Here is an 18,857-nt window from a genome sequence, read left to right on the forward strand (position 1 = left end):
GCAAAAAAATGGCAAATGTCCTAAGATTTTAGGACAAAATTATTTTGTATATTTTATGTAATAGCTGCATAAAACAGTTATTCCGTATCTGAATCACCTAAATGTTATAAGAAACAGAATAAGCAACTAGAGTGCTATAAGAATAAGCTTTTATTTAGGCAAAAAAGTGAAGTTCTGACCTTTGTACTTGGCCATGGGTATGTTTCGCCCTACAAAATCTGACGTCTGTTGCAAAAATGTCCCACTTTGGACATTTGAAAAGGTGGCAACCCTAATCAGCAAATGACGAGAAGCATTAAAGCTCCCTACTTCTTTAGGAACACAGGAACAATACCAGACAAGACATTACAAGGAGGAACAAGGACCTTTAGTTTCTCTAGCCATATATGAAAAGTTCGTGCCTCTCCTTTTTAAGCACTTAAATCAAGCAAAGTTGTCTCTGAAAAAGTATTATAATTCAACTTGTGCTACTCTGTCATGTTTAATGCCAGCAGTAAAACGTCTCCCTGATTTGAGAGGTTTATTTCGAGTCGTATTACGTTTGGTTTTGTTTCTTATTCTGGATGAAAGAGGTTGATCCAGCAGTTCTTATCTGATGACAAATTTAATTTCTCTGTTTTGTAATAGTTCAATCGATATTTGCTAATGAGTATCCTAACCTATAGCAGGACGCAAACCCAGGTAGGCTCACAGCATCTGCTTGTAATAATACCAAATTGTGGAGTCGTTTCAAGTATCTAGTGATCATTCTTGTCAAACTGCCAAATATAAATCTACGTCTAATGTGACTGGAATGCTTGAGCTGTAGTGCTAGCCTTCAGATTGTCACTTAAAGATTTGACCTAAACAATGTGGATTTTCAAAGGTGATGCAGAGGCTGTCTTCTGCACGCACTTAACCAATGCAAAGTTTTTATTGGGTTGAAATAGGTTTAATTTCGAAGTTAACCCTGCAGCATATGTGGTGTTGCCCGCACTGGGAAGCCAGTTACACTGGGTGGCGCTCTTCAAACAACTCGGAGACCTTTTGCTTTCTGTTTTGCTGTTCACTAGCTCCACTAAGAAACCCTTAACGGTAGAACATGCAATTGCAACCCAATTTCACCAAACCCACGTGATTTTGCTGTGACCTATCATCGGTGAGAGGCCGAACTGTCCCTGTGGCCGCCATTAAAGAAAAGAATCCTTGAATTATATTATAAATCTTTCAAAACACGGCGTGAAAAAAAAATGTTTGCTACGTCAGCTTTCAATACAGTTTAACATTGTTGGACTATAATTCTGGTAAACATGCTTTCCGAGTTGATATGGAGCTCCGGAAGGACGAAAAGGCTTAATGTTTGAGCTAAATACAAGTCCGTTTTAAAGGGGAGAGTACTGGAGTTACAAACTGGCTCCCCTTTCTTCTTGTTTTCTGCGACTCGGAGGCGTTTATTTTTTTTATGTTCACAATGTTAGTTCCGCGGGGAGTCCGGAAGATGCTGGAAGGGGTGTTTCTCTGAAGACGAATTTTCAGAAGGAGAAGAGTGGCGGCTGCTACTTGCTCCCCCGTCTGATTGTTTAAATCAGAGCGTTAAGGAGGAGGTGGTGGGGTTGTAAATTGTCCTTTTAAAAATAAAAAAGCTAAGCACTTTAAATTGTTGGATAACAACGATGTAATGGCGAACTCTACTTTGCTGTGACGATGAGTTCTTGCTTTGTACCAAACGGGGCCAGCCTGGAGGATTGCCATTCCAATCTATTCTGTCTGGTGAGTGATTTGAAACTAAGGGAAAGCAGCCATTTTTTCACAAGCAGCAGTGGCAGTTGTGGGTTTGGAACTCAGATTAGGCCTGGACTAGGGGAAAGGGGGCACATTTGACAGAATTCAGCTGTGTGTGTGCATGCACCCCCTTCCCTAAACTGTCAGTAAAGCGCACCCTGCGCGTTGACCCAGCTGCAGCGCTTTAAATCTCGTGCTTTTGCGTTGTTCCTGTTGCCTTTAATTAACTACAGCTGAGACTTGACTGTCTGACTGGTTTAGAATATATATTTTCTCTTAGAGTTGCAGATTTCGGAATTGTCTGTCGAGCATTAAACTTTGTTTGCTGTGATTTATGGAGCAGGTGGTTCCCCGCTTGTTACTTGTCAAACTTGCTCCTAAGTTCTTGTTCGCAGTATGAGAAACTTTGGACTCTTGTGGTCTTCCTTTCGTTTTCGGCCGTCTATGTCTTGTAAAGTGCATATGTTTCTGAAATGTTGTTTTTGATGTAGTCTGGTATGTAGTGGTGGTGCGTTTATAAATTAATCTTTTAGGCTTTGCGTTGACGTGTTTGCTGGTTACAGTAGTTCTTGGCAACACCATAATGTTAAATTGGGTGAAGCAGTTCTAAAACAGAGTTTCTAAGAATAGAGCATGATCATTTGCATCCAGTGCCGACCTGGAGTGAGGGGGTGGGATCGGGTACTGTCGGAATAGTTCAACTTTGAAATTTGTAACGCTTCTGTTTGTAAAAGGTATGTGATCTTGTCAGCTGTTGCCATTTTACCTTAAGGATTTTTTTGTGAAAAATGTTATGCAATTGAAGAAATTTTGAACAGAACCTTACGTAATGTAGGTGCATGTCTGTGAACAGAGTGCTACATGTTTTTGGAAAAGTAATCCGTTTACTGGGACTGCTAAGGAGGAGTGTGCTGTGTATTTTTGTATATAAATGTTTATGCTCGATGAAAATGTGCTATTATTAGAAGTGGTCTGAAGTTCCGTTTGTTTTGAACTGCACTATCAACCGTGTTCGGTCCATTATTGGTAGCATGCTATGTTTGCTACCAAAAAACACCACTACAGTCTTGGTTTTGGGGAGTTTGTTAAATAATTGCTTAACATTAAAGTGCTGGACTGGTGAAGTGTACGTACTAACGATAAACGTGCCTTGGAAATAATTGTCTTCTCATGCTTCCAAGTAATTTTAATTCAGGAATTTGTTTAAAAAAGGTTTATTTTGCTCAGAACTTAAAGTAAATGTGTAGCAAAAATGATAAGCAATGTTAAATATTCAGAAAGCCTGACCGCACTGAATGACCACTTTGGAAAGGAGTGTATTACTAGGTTTTGACAGAGTGTATTCGTGAAGTTTTGCTCTGGGTTAGAACTCTCTGATAATCTGTCTGGTTTGCCCCAGTTAGTGTTTTAATGTTGAGCGTTATCATAATGTATTCGGACGAAATATTTGTATCTTTGTCTTTAGTGTTTTACATGTCCAGCAAATGTTGGATGTTTTAAGAAAATATTAGTGCACAGTTAAACACATCTTGAAATGGAGTGAAACAAGTTTTGAAACGTACTGTAAGTGTGATCAGTGAAATTATTCCTGTACACAGCCTCTGTTCTTGTTAAAAGTAGTGATCCTCATGGCCTGCCCGAATAAAGCAGAAGAACCTCGGTGGACTTTGCCTTGTGAAGTATGTGGAATAATTAACAGTTTTTGAATTTAGTATGGTTTAAAGGACAGGATAGATATGGTTAATATAAGTTGAGACCACTTGGAGGAAAAATGGATTGCAGTGGATGCTTTTTGGCCTGGCACTGGTCTGTTTCATTTCATTTATGTAAGTGGAGTTAGGCAAACTGCTTTCAGCAACAACCTTGTAAATCGATTGAGTAAAGGAAATTTTATAGAGGATACATGTGTATTGATTTTTAGGCAGAAGTTTTAGGTTTTTTTAATGATATGTATTTTATATTGCCCAGAATATATAGATGGTGGTTGTAGTAGCAGTAATCCACACACAGTTTTTAGCCGGTATTGTGTTCTGTTAGATGCAGTGTGTCCTTTCTTGGTAAAGAGTATATCTCTAATTTAGAGAAATACTTTCAAAGGTAGGATTTCGGTTTTAAGCTAGTTTGACAGTAGGGATTTCTGGCAGTAGTCCAGTGTGGTGGATTAATTGTATTTGCTGGTTAAGTGGTCCTGTGAGACTGATGGGCAAGAGTGGGAGGCTGTTGAGTGCTCTGGTATAAAATTTTTTTTTTTTTGGTGTACTGTTTTTGACAGAATATCCTTTTTCCCCCAATAAACATTTTTATTTATCATGTATGATCTTATATTTATATAAATGAAAAACAATATTGACACCACTTTAGTTGCAAACATTATACATCACCGGTACCATTAAAACAACTGTAGTTGCAAACGGTGTGCATCACTTATGTATCTAGTCGTGGTTAGTTAAGCATCGTGGCTCAGGCTCATTCAAGTCCTGCCTTGCAAACCTCATTCCTTCTCTGCATATATTGTTCCCACAATTTCCATTTTTCATAGGTTCATACTAGGCTATCTGCCCTACGGCATTTATAAGCCTAGCCAGAGTGTTTGGCTTTCGCCACCCATTTTAAAATTTTGCTATGCCCTTTTTTGAGGTTAGTATACTGTGCCTCTGTCTAACAGTGACACAAGTGATACCTGGGATAAACCTACGATCTCCCATCCACTCATCAAGATTCCTCTTGAAGAGAGTCAATGAGGGACTCTGCCTAACCTGGACTGGGATCTTATTCCAGAGTGAAGGGAGCCTCTGGGTTATGAATCTGTCCCTCCAGCATGTCCTATTTATTTCAGTGCTGAGGTTCAAGTCTCTCGAGCGCGTAGCTCTATGGGATTTGGATTTTCTGAGGTGCAGCTTGTCCATTAATTCCGGGTTGGACATGGCTTTATACGTCAGGCACAGATCGCCTCTGAGCAGGCGGTATGCCACTGAGTAGAGCTGGAGTTTTTTAACCGGGCAGCATATGGCATCTGTTTGAGCCCTTTAATCCTCTTGGTGAGGTACTTTTGGGGTCTTTCCAGTTGCTGCAAGTGTCTGGTAAGGTACATTGTACTCAATTATGGGCCTGATGAGGGATGAGTAAAGAGGCACGATGATCTCCCCTGATCTAGATGTGAATCCCTTCATGATTAGGTGGGCTATATAAAATGTTTTTCTAACCACTTTGGCCATGTGGTTGTCATGAGAGATTGCCATCAACTTGGGTCCCCAGGTCCCTAATTACTTCTGTACTTAATGGATTACCACCTATGTGGTAATTTGTGGGCACTTTGTTTTTGCCAAAGGGGATGACTATGCACTTTTTGGCGTTTAGCTTGAGGCCATGGCTCTGGCACCAGTTGTCTGTTTCTATGAGGCCCTTTTGGAGGATGCATGTGTCGGCTGGAGTGTCTATTATGGTGCCCAGTTTGCAGTCATCTGCAAACTTGGTCAGCCACAGTCCTTCCATGTTGGCCTGTACCTCTGAGAAATATATACCGAACAAGAGAGGTCCCAGGACTGAGCCTTGTGGGACGCCACTTGTAACTGGTTTGGAGTCTGACATGGCTCCAGCAATTTCCTATGTAATTTGCTCCTTTATCTTTTCTAAATATCCTAATTCCAGTTGTTTTGTCTGTCACTATATTCTCTGCTTCTAATAAAGTTGGTCTCTACTTTGATTTCCTTTTTCTAGTAATTTCTTTTGTCAGCCACCATTATTAGACTCAACACGGCTTTACTTTTGTCTTTTCTTGCTTAGGGTTTGCCACAGCGGATCACCTGTTTGCTTGAGATTGGCAGTGGAGTTTTACTGTGCATAATTGCCAGCCTGGCGCCCAATCTTCCGCAGAAGGCACGCACTCACACCTAGGGCCAATTTAGTGTCCAATCCACCTACAGCATATCTTTAGTACTATGTCTAGGAAATTCAGATGCTGTATCATAACTCAAAAAATATAATCTCTCCACTCGGTTCAATCCGCTCACCCCAGCATCTCTGACACAGTGGACCTCAGGGAATCCCTAAAGTCTGCTAGCTCACTACACTCCCAAAAAATGTCTCCCCAACCTACTCTTTCCTGCCCGTCACACCTCCTACCATTTGCTATCCACCTGAGGACAAATTCTTTGGAGACCACTTGGGGTATAAAAATACCTGTGTAAACACTTCCAGGCAACAATCCTAAATCTTCCAGACTTTGTTGCATATTTGGGAGAGGCACATGTATTTGCTATTGTCTCTTTGTGAATGGTTTATCCAGTCTTTCTTGCAATACTTTCTAAGCTCCTGTGATTGATATTGTTATCATGCAATATTTTATATGCTGTACTAATTATTCCTTTTTATAACGGCAGCTTCTCTTCTAGGTTCTGTTCTAGATTCTATTAAAAAAACTCAGTGCTGGTCTTTTCATTTGAGCCCCATGTTTCTTTCTGTTTGCCTATACTCTGCCTTCCCTATCCAGGATTAATAATCTCTTACCTGCAGTCCAATTTATTTTTGGCCTTTTCCCGTTCCGTTATCTTTTCCTTTTCTAGTTATTTGCTCCCAATACTTTGGTTCCTTTGCCAGTTCTCCAGTAAATTCCAGTCCCCTCTTGTTTAGTTTCTGTATCCCTAACCACAGTCATCCCTATTGGCAGAATCTTTCTCAGTTCTTGTGCTGGTTTAGTTCTTAGAATACTCCCTGCTACTTTATGAATATAATGATCTGTATGATTTTTGTTCTGAGTCTGCATCCAAAATCCCAATCTCTCCTTATTTCTTGAGCTTCTCCCTCTGTCATAATCATTCCTTTCTACTTTGAGTTATAGTTTTCACTGTTTTTGACATAGTATTTTTAAAGATAAGCACACCTAGAATATTGTTAGCTATGCTGGTTAATAGGAAGCTTGTTTCATTTGGTTAGGAAGATGAAATGTAGTAGTGGTCTGTTCTGAGAAATTGTCATAAATCAACAAGCCTTCTTCAGTCAATTTTGTAGTTTAAGAATGTTTTCCAAGAGTTGCTAATAGAATAGTGTAGTATCTTACAGGTTTGTTGTTGCAGTGGTTGCTTGGGTATCTTACAGGATAGTTTTTATTATTATTAGCAGTATTTTTGTAATTTATGCAGTGGTTGTTTGGGTAAATGCCCTATGTGTGGACCCTTTACAGGCATAACCCAGACCATAAAGGCAGTGGTGAATGTAGGATACTGTCTGACAGCCCTCTTCTCCTAGCACGTAATTCTTCTACTTGCGAGACATCCTCTACGTCAACCTGGAATCTGTGCTGTCTTCGTGCCACAGTCAGTACTCCTGACAAAGAAGAGATTGCCAGCACAAACGCCACACCACCAACATCACGTAGCCAAGCACAACACACACCTAACTATGTAGAGGTCCTCAGTAAAAACTTATCTAAACAGCAGAGACCTCCAAAACACACACACATCACACACAGCAGACAACACACCAGTGTCTCACAAGCAGCCCATAAGGCAAAACAGTAAACCAAACATACTAGTCATTGGCGAATCAATTGTGAGATCGCGAGACACCAATATCCCCCTCACCAGGCTCGACAAGAAGGTCACAGTCAGTTGTCTGGTGCCAGAATCATTGTCCATGTTGGTGTGAATGACGAGACTCCTCTCCCTGGACTATATGAAGAGACGTGATTGAGCTCCGAGTTTGTGTCCCAGGCTGGTATGACCCTAGCCCTATGCAGCATCCTATCCTCACCAAGAATGCTACATCAATACCAACAAAAAATAATTGACTTCAACAATTGACTTACTGGAATCCCTTGTAATGACACCAGACACTGTCTACCTGAGATGACATGGTTGACGGGCCTCGAAGCTTTGCCAGAGATGGCCTCCACCTGTCAACACTGGGATTCCGGATTGTGGCCAAGGCTATCGCCTACCCCATTGTACCTTTTTTTAGGCAATGTCTTAGACAGGTCTTCCAACATAAAAAGATCTGTCAAAAAGCAAATTAAAGGTCATGCTGCTTTAACGATAGGAGCCTTAACCTGAAAATGCAGTCACTGGAGGCTCTCCTTGCACTGGAAGATGCTAGTGTCTTGTGCTGTCACAGAAACCTGGTTCAGGGCTACGGAGAGCACCCCTGCCTTATCAGACTATACCTCATTCTACACATTCTGACCCCAAAATGGGGTCAGGAAGACTAAAGGTGATGGAGTCTCTTCATTAAAGACAGGCACACGTCCAGAATGGCTTGCCATTATGACGCACTGGAACTACTCCTGGTGTAACTGACAGTTGGCAAGACACCCATTCAAGTTATAGACACCCCTCCATGACTTAGGACACCCACTCCTCTTATCTGGATCTATTTGACTCCAAGGTAACACTCTAATACCCTGATCCTTGGTGACTTCAACTACCCCACCATAGACTGGTTGAACCATTCCTGCACTAATGCACTCAACGATTCCTTGATCTCATCGGCTTTAAGGCACTAGACCAGCTTGCCTCATCCCCCACAAGGGGAGAATAACATTCTGGACTTGGTTCTTACCAACATGGGAGACTGCTGTACCACTGCCATAATATGTTCTTCACTTGTTGAGATCAGATCATCGGACTGTCTCATTTGAAGTTTATATCCCACTCAAACCCCCCCCCCCCCCCACCGTAACCAAGCTAAAATACTTCTCAAAAGCTGACTTAAAACCTTGTAAGGGAGGGTGTCTGTAACTTCACACTGCCACCCCCCAGAGGATGCAGACAACTGTGCTGAACAGTATGTCATGCAGTATACAATCACCTGTACAACTGCATGGGCTTGGCCATACCCAACAGAACTAAAACCTGCTCCTCAAGGAAACACAAACCTGTTTGGGCATCCTCTATCAACAGGCTTTACAACAAAAGGAATTAACTGTTGTCCAATTTGGAAAAACTCCCTCCTTCCTCTCAACAAGCAAATTTAAATCAGTAGTGAAAACATCCAAAGCCAATTATGAATAGAAACTAGACTCTGAAGCAAAGGGAAACCATAAAGCCTTCAGTTATGTCAGGTACCTCCATGGCAAAGCCCAGGTTTGTTCCGAATTAGTACTTAACAGTATCACTTATACTGATCCTGTTGACTTGATTCAGTGCAAACTTCACCCCCCCCCCCCCCCGGCCCTTTCGTCATCCCGGATACTTGCCCTGCACCTAACCACTCCATAAATCAAGTGTTAAAGGCCCTGTCCGAGACAAAGAACATAGCTTCCATGGGACCTGATAGTATCCCAGGCTGCATTCTGCACCATCTCCATCAAGAGCTGGCCTTGCCAATGAGCACCCTATTCAACCACAACGTAAGTAGAGGCTTCATTCCAGCAGAGTGAAGAACTGCCATTGTCATCCTCTTGCACAAAGGTGGTGTCACTATTGACCCCGGAAACTATCACTCCATTAGGTTGACATGTCTGATCTGTAAAGCCACAGAGATTATTATTATTATTATTATTATCATCATTATCATTATCGAGGACGTAGGCAATCCTCCAAGCACTTGGACCCCACCCAGTTCGTATTTATCAAAGGGCAGATCTTGCTTGTTGAACCTGGTTGACTTCTTTGAGACTGTCACCAAGGCCCTGGTTGAGGGAAGGTCAGTACATACAGCTTACCTTGACTTGGCCAAGGACTGACACAATCCCCCACTTGGGCATCATCGAAAAGTAACACAACTTGGTGTAAATCCCTGTCTCATCAGGTGGGTGGTCAATTTGCTCACCAACAGGATCTTAAAGGTCAAAATAGGTACCTCCCACCTCCAGTAGAACTGTAACTATTGGAGTTCCCCAGGGATCTGTTATGGGGCCCCCCTACTGTTTAGCATCTACTTCTGAGAGGTCCAGGCAAAGACAAAAGGCCTGTGGCCGAGTTAAGTTCCCAGACTACTGTAAGTTGGGTGCTTGTCATTTACTCACCAAATGATAACATACTGTAAGAGGGTTTCACAGTAACTGACTGGTGCCAAACTCATGACTTCAAGCTAAATGCCAAAAAATGTATCGTACTATTCGGCAAAAACATGACCCCTACTGATGACCACATCAGTGGCAACCCCCTAAGCGCACAACCTGTGGTGAGAGACCTGGGTACTCGGGTTGATAACCTCACATTCAACCATCATTTAGCGGCAGTGGTCAGAAAAGACTTTTACTTGTTTCATCTCAAAAGTAAAGGGATTGCATGCAGAAAAAAGATTAATATCGCTCTACACTCCTCTCTCGTTAGACCAATAATAGACTCTAATGCCCTGTTTGGTGTGTACTTCTCCAAACATCTGCATCAACTAGAAAGGCCACAGAAATGCCTCAGAGAATCTATGGCCTGCAACATCTGTCTTATGCAGACAGGCTCAAATCACCATCACTGTACTCTGTATCGTACAGATTGCTCAGAGGTATGTGTCTTGCCTACAAGGCAATCTTGGACCCTGCACTACTAGAGATGCTCCATATCTGTAAGTCTAATTCGTCGTGCACTACCCACTCAAAAGGCCTGAATCTAATATGTGACTTCAATAAAACCTGCTTGAGTGAAAGGTTTGTTTCCCAGAGGCTGCCCTGTCTCTGGAATAGACTTGTACACGTAGTAACTCGCTGACCCTCTTCAAGCTCAACCTTGAAGAATGGATGTGAAACCACAAATTTGTCCCAGGGGGTCCACCCGTGTCCCTCATTGACAGGACGACAGGTGCTAACTGAGGTTTCTTTTTGGGGATGAACACTTGGCTAGGCTTGTTAAGGGCTCCAGGGCCATTAGTAATCTTCTGTGATGTATGGATATCTCCAAGGGCAGTGATAAGTGTGCATATATGACTGCTGAAATGAAAAACGGAGCGAGAATTTGTGCAGGTGTTGGGGAGATCATGCAAATTCCACACAATCTTCTTCTTGGGAGTTGGGCTAAAAATTATGACCCTTCCTTGGAGTTGCAGGGCAGTTAATAAAACAGTCACTGTGCTACTAGTTAACTAGAAGTATCTTGTTTTCTTTTGGGAATTGATGTAAAAAAAATTTAATTTGCCGTTGCACTTTGCATGTAGTCTTACCCATAGAATTTTGCAAGGCTGGGTGGGGTGTATACATAGATTTGATTATTTGTAATGAAAAACTGTGAGGATACCTTTTGGGAGGGTATGGTTGGGAGGGTATGGTGATAGTTTATTTGTATAATGACCTTCTTTAGGGGGTGCCTAGGCATTTGAGTTTTGTTTGAGAAGTTCCTAGGGAGTCTTAATAAATGTAACCGTTGGTGGTGGTCTAATAAAGAGAACTTTGAACAGTATTTCAGGTTAACGTAGAGAAAATAGCTGTTAAATAATGATGATGATGATACAACATAGTGAACAGGGAGAAAACTAAAACCCTGGATGTTGAACCTTGTTTAGCTCCTCTAGGCAGAAGCAGTGGAGGGATATGGTGGTACACGAAGTATTAGAATGGACTATATTTGTGACTGTTGTCTGACCTAAAGAAACCTATTGAAACTGTGCTTTCTGACAAAGAAGCAATTGATCGGGAGTTGGAAACTTGCGTGGACAGTGACCTAACTTTTGACCAACATGTCAGTTGTAAGAAAGTCTTTCTATATTGCACAGTTGGTAAAATAAAAGGATTGTGTCTAGGTCTATGGGCGTAATTGTCTGCTTTTACTTGGCCCTCATTAGGCCGATCATGGAATATAATGCCCCTTTTGGCAGGTATTTGTTCAGACAATGCAGCAACTGGAATGCCTGCATAGATACTCTTCTAAAGGCATACAAAGCCTAAACGAGTCCTACGTGGGCAGAGTCAAAGCCCTGTCACTATATTTGGTGTCTTACAGACTGCCAAGAGGTAACCTGTGTCTGCAAATGCCTATTACTGATGTTTTTACCGCACATAAGCAAGTCAAATGGCATCAGAAAACTTGGTGTGGGGATCTAAACTTCTTCTGCAACATTAACTGAGAGTAGTTTGGAGGAACAGGTATATCTACACTGGAACAGCGCGCCCCCCCCAATCCCACATTAAACAAAGTTCATCCCTGTCCACATTCAAGTGCAACTTAGAGCTGTGGATTTGAAACAGATGATTTACCCAGGACTGTCCCTGTACTTCTAATGGACAGAGGCAACTCCTAAATGTTTTATCCCATGTTTCAGATTCCTCAAATTATCCATGGTATGATCTCAGTTGTGCTCATTCAGGATGGGTAAGGCTCATCTATAACCCAATGGGGTAGGTTATTTCATGCACAAAAAGGGAAATTGACTAGGCTTAAAATGGCCCGCAGGAAGGGCAGCAAGCCTAGTATTTCTGGAATACCTTGAGTTTATAATAGTTTAATATTTTGTCAAAGGATTTGGCTGCTTTGAGTAAAGCTCCTGTAAGGTTGCAAGGGTTCCATCATTTTTGTAGATGTTATCTGTGTAGACCAGTGGGCATGCTGTGACCTTTTTAAAAGCTACATTGACTAGGGCATGGTTTTGAGTACACAGGGTTCTTTCTGTCGAAGTTTAAAGTGAGTTGAGAGGTGTGATTTGTAAGTTTGGGTACAAGAGTGATGGTAGACAAATTCTCGAGTTTAGGTGAAGTACATGAGGCTAACATGTTTTTGATGGTGCTGCAAAGATAAGACAAACTTTTTGGATGCATGGAGGGATTCATGGCATTGACCACATGCTTACGATGGCAGTGGGACAAAAATACTGTTGTCGCGTGTTTTGTTGTAGGTAAATGAATGGGAGAGCAATGAAAAAAGCATTACTTATTGGGACATTTGTTAATTTGTATTGGTGGTAGCATGGTGAGTTGCCACGGCAAATTGTGTCTGCAATTGGTTGCTGGGGGTTGTCAAGTTCGTATTGGCATTAGTCATATGTTTTACATTGGACATTTCTGGGTGAATAGTACCAAAAAATTAAACGTTCTATCCTTTTGCAAATACAGTTGAGCTTGAGTTCAGCTAGGATATGAAATGATCCCTAAAACGAATACTTTGTTTGCAAGGCGGTTTATAGAAATATAGTGCAAGATTCTGGTGTGTTTGCTCACTTTAGTTGTAGTCCCCCTCTCTGGTAAAAATTACATGTTTATTTTTCTGTGTGAAATTTTTATTTGTAGAGAAAGTAGCAGTTTGTGTTGTCAAAAGTGGTGACACTCTTGTGGTATGTAGAGGCCTGCATATGGATGGTAATATTCATTCACTGGCAGTATGAGGAATTGATGCTTTGGGTAAATATGGCAGGTTGTAACTTATTTTGTATTGAAGATGGTGAAGGAGGGACAATTGCCTGGTATCTTAGTTGGATCCTATCCAATTTATCCAGTATTTTCACTGATACGGGAACATATTGTTTGAAGGTGATGTTATACTGTTAGGGTATTTGTAAACTACTACAGTAACTTAAACTGTAGATGGTTTAAAAAAATGTATATAATCTAACTAGAATCCCTGAGTTGTAGTACGTTTTAATAGGCAGGCCGGGGGTAACATTTCACTATATTTTAATAAACACACTTGTATATATCTGTACAGATCCCTATCAGTTGATTGAGTTTTCAAAAACGCTAAATTCGTGTGGTCGAAGCCAAGTTGAGTTTTTGAAAACTCGAAGCTTTTGAATGGAGATTGAGGTACAGAGATCGCTGATGAGGAAATTTACCCTCTTCTTCGCTGTAGTGCAATCTCTGAGTTGGTAAGTTGCAGGGGTTGCGGTAGGGCTTGCCCCCCTGCAAAACGTAAAAAAAAAAAATTTCTGAGAATTGGGTCATCTGACTTAGATCCATATATGTATATATGAGTCTCATGGTTTTACATCATGTAGTTTCTAGACATTTTGTTTGTTCACGTGTAGAAACAGTTTGTGGTAAGAACTAATTTTGTTCTGAGACCAAGGTGGTGATTGTGCTCTGAGTACTTTGCTTTCAGGAGTGTTGCTGGTTTATTAAGTGATTTTATTTGCATTGGTATGGGTGTGGTTTCTTTTTCTCTTTTGTTATTGTCTGATTTGATTTATGTTCAGTTTGCATAAAAGATCTTTGTTCTGATTTAATTTTGCTACAGTAAAGGAAGCTAATAAGTATTGTCTTGTGCTATTGTATTTGTTGCCTGATGTCTGTGTTTTAAACGTGTTCATTTTTTTTCCCTAGAATGATTTTTGTAGCTTTTTACTATGGTTAAGCAAGTAACATCATGTGAAAAAAAAGTGGAGCTTGGGGGTGGGAGCTGGGAGGAGCATTTTAGTAAGTGGTAAAAAGTTGTCTTGTATTTACTTTAATAAAATCTGGAGAAATAGGAAAAGGTTACTCTTGGTGAGGTTACCTTGTGGTTATGGGCTCAATTTTAAGATGGGTGTGAAGACTTTAGTGTTGTGGTTTAAAAATATTAATGGCAAGTGACAACGTTACTTTACTTGAACTGAGATCTCTGGATAAGCTATAGAAGATCAGATGTTTTTTTGAATTGATTCAAAGGTAGTATGACACCATCTTGTCTTTCCAGCAGGGGTCTATAGAAATAAAGCCTCTAAAATATGTAGTGAATGTGGTCTTTCTCTCTCTACAGTTGGGAGTGTGGAAGACACAGGAAGGTGGCTCCTTTTGATATGTAAAAGTATTCACAAATTTAAAGGAATGATTGGGTGTTTGGGTTATGTGAAAATGGCAGAATTTTTGAAAAAGTAATTGAGGATTGTGACTATCTCTGCTGCCGTTGACTTTGAGAGTAGTAGAAAATATGGATTATTTTATTGCAGTTTGTGATTTTTATGAGAATAGGTACCTTGGCAGTTTTGTCTGAGGTTATGAACTTACTGGTACAGATAGCAGTGTGAAGTGTATATATTGGTTTCTCTGGTGGTGGTAAAAATCTGTTGCTAGTGGTGGTCAACTTTTTTTACAAGCTGATTAAACTGAAAGTCAGAGCAGTCTCTTCCCAGACCGATATAGGCTACTAGGAGGTAGTCTCCGTTAAGCCTTTTGTGCCATGAATGACCCCCTACTCTTTAAACTCTTTAAATCATGGGAATGTAAAATTAATCCTGTACTGCTGCATTAAGAATACCACCTGGTGTGACTGTTATCTAACCCACCATCTTTCTGATTTCTGGAATAGGCTAATTCTTGCATATCCCAAGAAATACTTTCTCAACCTTTAACTCATTACATCCGAGTGATGCGTCCAGGCACATCTGCAGTTAACTCCTGCTGACACCTGTAGGTGTGAAATATTGCTTGTTCATATTTGCATTGATAATTCCAAAACCACACAGCAAACTCGGCTGCATTAATATTTGACCTCTGTCTGGTGTAGGTAAATGGATATTGACTGTTTTTTATGATATTAATTTATACAGATATAAATTTCACATTTTTCTAAATATCCCAACAAGCAGGTAACACAGGCAGAACTCCTTAGCCTAGAATGGAAGCTCTCAGCTAGATGAATAAAATGTTGACAGTATGTGTAGCTTGAGTGGTTGCGGAGATATTGAAAGTTGTTTAATAGTTACTGTTTACTATGACTTAAAATTCGGCTTTAAGACCCAGAACCCAAAGAATACCACCAGTATAAAAATAGTTTGCGCTGAAGAACTTGCCATTTCTACTTTTCATAAGCCATATGGTTGCAGAAATATGAACATTTTGTTTGAAATGTGAGGACATCATTTGATTCTGGCAAAAGGCTTAGGCTCCGCCCATTGGAAGTTAGTGCAAATTTCCTGAGTTCCGTTGGCATGAATGAGTTGAAACAAGTCTGGACAACTGTAATTTCAAATTTTCATGTGAGATAAGTGGGGATAATACATTTTAATGAGGGAATAATACATTTTAATGAGGGAATTTGTTAGTCTTCAGCGGATTGCATTATGGCTGAGGTTTTTATTGGTCTCTTTGGCAGTGTAGGTAATATGTAGTAAGTACTTAAGAACTCATTGGGCAGTTGGTTGGTTTGGAGGCTTTGTTAGGAATTTTTAATGCATAGTGGAATATTACGGTCATGCCAGCCTCTGTTAGGGTTTCAACTAAGCATGGCTTCCATGCATTTGATGGTGAATAAAGGACTCTCAAAAGTGATGAGTATGAGAGCTGTTTGTTTTTAGTTCACTATTTTTAAATGTCTGCTGGGAGACTATGGCAATACTAGGCAAGGGATCCCAAAGATAATAAAATATCTAGTTATATAAACCTTTAAGAAGAAAATTCCCTTTAAAGGTCTTGCCACATTTTTGTAAGCAATTAATATTGCTCGCCTCCCAAACTGAGCAGGGCTGTACATGATGACCGTGGAGTAAATGTTTTGTCTGCCCATTCAGTTGTAAAGACTGGCCTTAATAGCCAGCGTAGTACTTCGTTTGACTTGTAATGGTAACTTAATAGGCTGGGAATGCATTGAGTTAGGAGTCTGTCCCACTAGTGAGTCTTGATTTATTTGTTGTTGGTTTAAGTCCATATTGTGGGTGTTTATAGACCCACTGTTAAAATTTATTGGGACCTGCTATTTGAGCAATGTGCTTGGATTTGAGCATACCAAAGAGGTGTTTTATTTGGTGATGCATCTGATAAAGCAAGAGTACAGTGGTAATGTGACGACTTTGGAATTTGAAGACATTCTGATGGAAACTTAACTGCTGGGATAGGTAGGCTTCTTGATCCAATTATCCACAGTATCTTTCTGAAGAGGAGTTTGTGTATAATGCACGAGGTGGTAACATTGTTAAACTCTGTAGCACTTTTTGCAATCGGCTTGAGACTGTGTTTTCTGTGTACTAGATTTGTGCATTTTCTAGTCTTTTCTGGGCCTCTTCAGTATCGGTGGATTTGCAAGCAGTTATCGACAAACTTGGTCAGTCACTCTTCTGAGATTTGAATGTCTACAAAGTAAATGACAAACAGTATTGGGTCCAGCACTGATATTAATTGATTTTATATTCAGAGTACACCAACAACTTTTAACAACTTTGGATTTGTTGGATAGCCAGTTGGCAGTCCATTGGGCACTGTAGGTGGTTAATTTTTAATAGTGCCATCATGAGTAGTAGTGTTAAAAGCCTTGGCAAGGTCATAAGATGTGTGCACAGAGTAACCACCAAGCATCCAGAGTTTATCTAAACAGACATACCTTGGTTTGTGATTTACTGTGGAGTTGACGAAATTTATTTGCATTTATATTTTACTTCTGCCACAGTCTTTCACTGTTTGTAGGAAGGGAGGGACAGCTTGTAGACAAGCAGATTACTTTGATTTACATTTTGTTTTGCCTTTAATTTTCACTGTTGGTTGTTGGATTAGAAAGGAATATGTTTTAGACTGGCAATCTGTAGCCATCCCAAGGGGCCTAGTCGGCTGTAAATTCACACAGACTGCAGAGAGAACAATCCAAAGCTTATCTAAACAATCCTATCTTGGTTTGTAATTTGTTGATCTTTACTGTTTGAAGTGCGACTGCAAGCAAAGTAAAGAAATTGCAGCTTTTGTCTGACTTTCAGAACTTGTACGGTCAGAATGACAACTTTACTATACTTGCCTTTAGTATTTAGTTGTATGTTGCTTGTGTGATTTTTCTTGTAGAATTTGATTTAATCAAGTACTCTCTCAATTTTTTGGTTACCGATTTTTCTTTTTTTATTCGTTTGAAGCTGAATATGGGTTCCTTGAGTGCCATTTATTTTCTAAAAGCACAAACATCTTGTTACAGTGTAATAAATGCTATGCATATTTAATAGTAACACTGGTGTGATCTGTGTTCCTCTTGATAAAAGTTGTATCTTTTGCTTACCATTAGAAGTAAATCTCCACTTACTGATGATTGCACTTGTTCAATTGGTACAGCTTGGACAACTGTTGCATATAATAATTGGACTGGTGAGCTAAGTAATGTTAGGCAAAGAGCAAATAGATTTAGGAAATGTCTATTGTCTGTAAAGAAGATTCAGTCCCTATGAAACAAGACCATGCCCCTGACAATTTGGGTCAATCTGTGGGTGTACAAAGCCAGATGGATGAGAATTGCATGCTTGCAAGTTTAATATGCAATGAAAACAGTGGGATTATGGCTAATGGTGGTGATCATTCCTGTGTGTAACAACTGATGGAGCAGATATTACTGTATTAAAAGCTGAAGATTTTTCAGTTATAGTTAGAAAAGATATTTTTGTAATTAAAGATTCTGTTAATTAAAGATTGTTATAGGATCTGATACTTTTGCAGAGTAGGTAATGAACATTGAATAGTGTTATGCTTGCCAGGAGCCAAAAATAGATGAGCCTTGGAATGCCTTTAATATAAAGTAGTACAGATCTGTTTTTATTCATGTCTGTACAAATTATCTCATCCACAAGGAGACTCTGGTTCAGCCCTCTTAGTATAGCTTATACGGGTGTTAGGATGTATTTTTCTCTACTTGTATATAGAAAGGATAGGTCACTGTGAATAAAAAGTGGTTTTTTTTTTTTTTTTTTTTTGGGGGGGGGGGTAAATACTACATGGGGGGGGGATGTCCTGGCTTAAATAGAAATATGCAGAGCATTCAAGCCTAGTTCTGGGCACACAAGTGTTCAGACAGAATGGCATGCATTTGTCAAGATCAGGGAAGAGAATTTCTGCAGCAGATATTTTGCAGTATTTGACTAACACTAGGCAGGCTTTTTGCCAGGCTGAAAAATTTTTAACACCGCAATATTTGATGCATCTCTGATAGTTGATGCTAGGAGCATTACCAATAGATGTTTGTTGGAAAACTGCTACGTTTCCGCAAGGTTGGTGGTTGTGAAACATTTGCTAAAGAACAATGACCTGAAACCAGTTCTGTCGGGGTGTAAATTTTTTTTACATTAACCGACATTTTAACAAAAATCGGTTAAATATGTGTTCGGGATTAAAGATAGTTAGGAGACCTGTGATTATTGCATGTTCAGTGATACCAATACTTGAGACTGTGCAACTGTGACAGTAAAGACTGTGCAACTGTGACAGTAAAGACAACCTTGGAACAAATTACATTTTTTGGGAGGTAATAGACCACCAAAGTCAAGTGCTGATGACTTAAAGAAATTCATACATTTTACTTCAC

The 18,857-nt window shown here is 40.1% G+C and overlaps 1 protein-coding gene across 1 annotated transcript in view; it reads left to right on the forward strand.

Moving 5' to 3' along the window:
- Positions 1-1,167: 1,167 nt before the first annotated feature.
- MED13 (mediator complex subunit 13) overlaps positions 1,168-18,857 on the forward strand; it is a 3,555,174-nt gene continuing 3,537,484 nt past the window's right edge. Inside the window, exon 1 of the mRNA XM_044054535.1 lies at positions 1,168-1,749. Within this exon, the coding sequence (XP_043910470.1) occupies positions 1,684-1,749 (66 nt within the window). The 5' untranslated portion in view covers positions 1,168-1,683. The remainder of the gene's footprint in view (positions 1,750-18,857) is intronic.

This window comes from Protopterus annectens, chromosome 13.part0, assembly GCF_019279795.1.
Source record: "Protopterus annectens isolate FY-2018-M chromosome 13.part0, PAN1.0, whole genome shotgun sequence".
Taxonomy (NCBI): Eukaryota; Metazoa; Chordata; order Ceratodontiformes; family Protopteridae; genus Protopterus; species Protopterus annectens.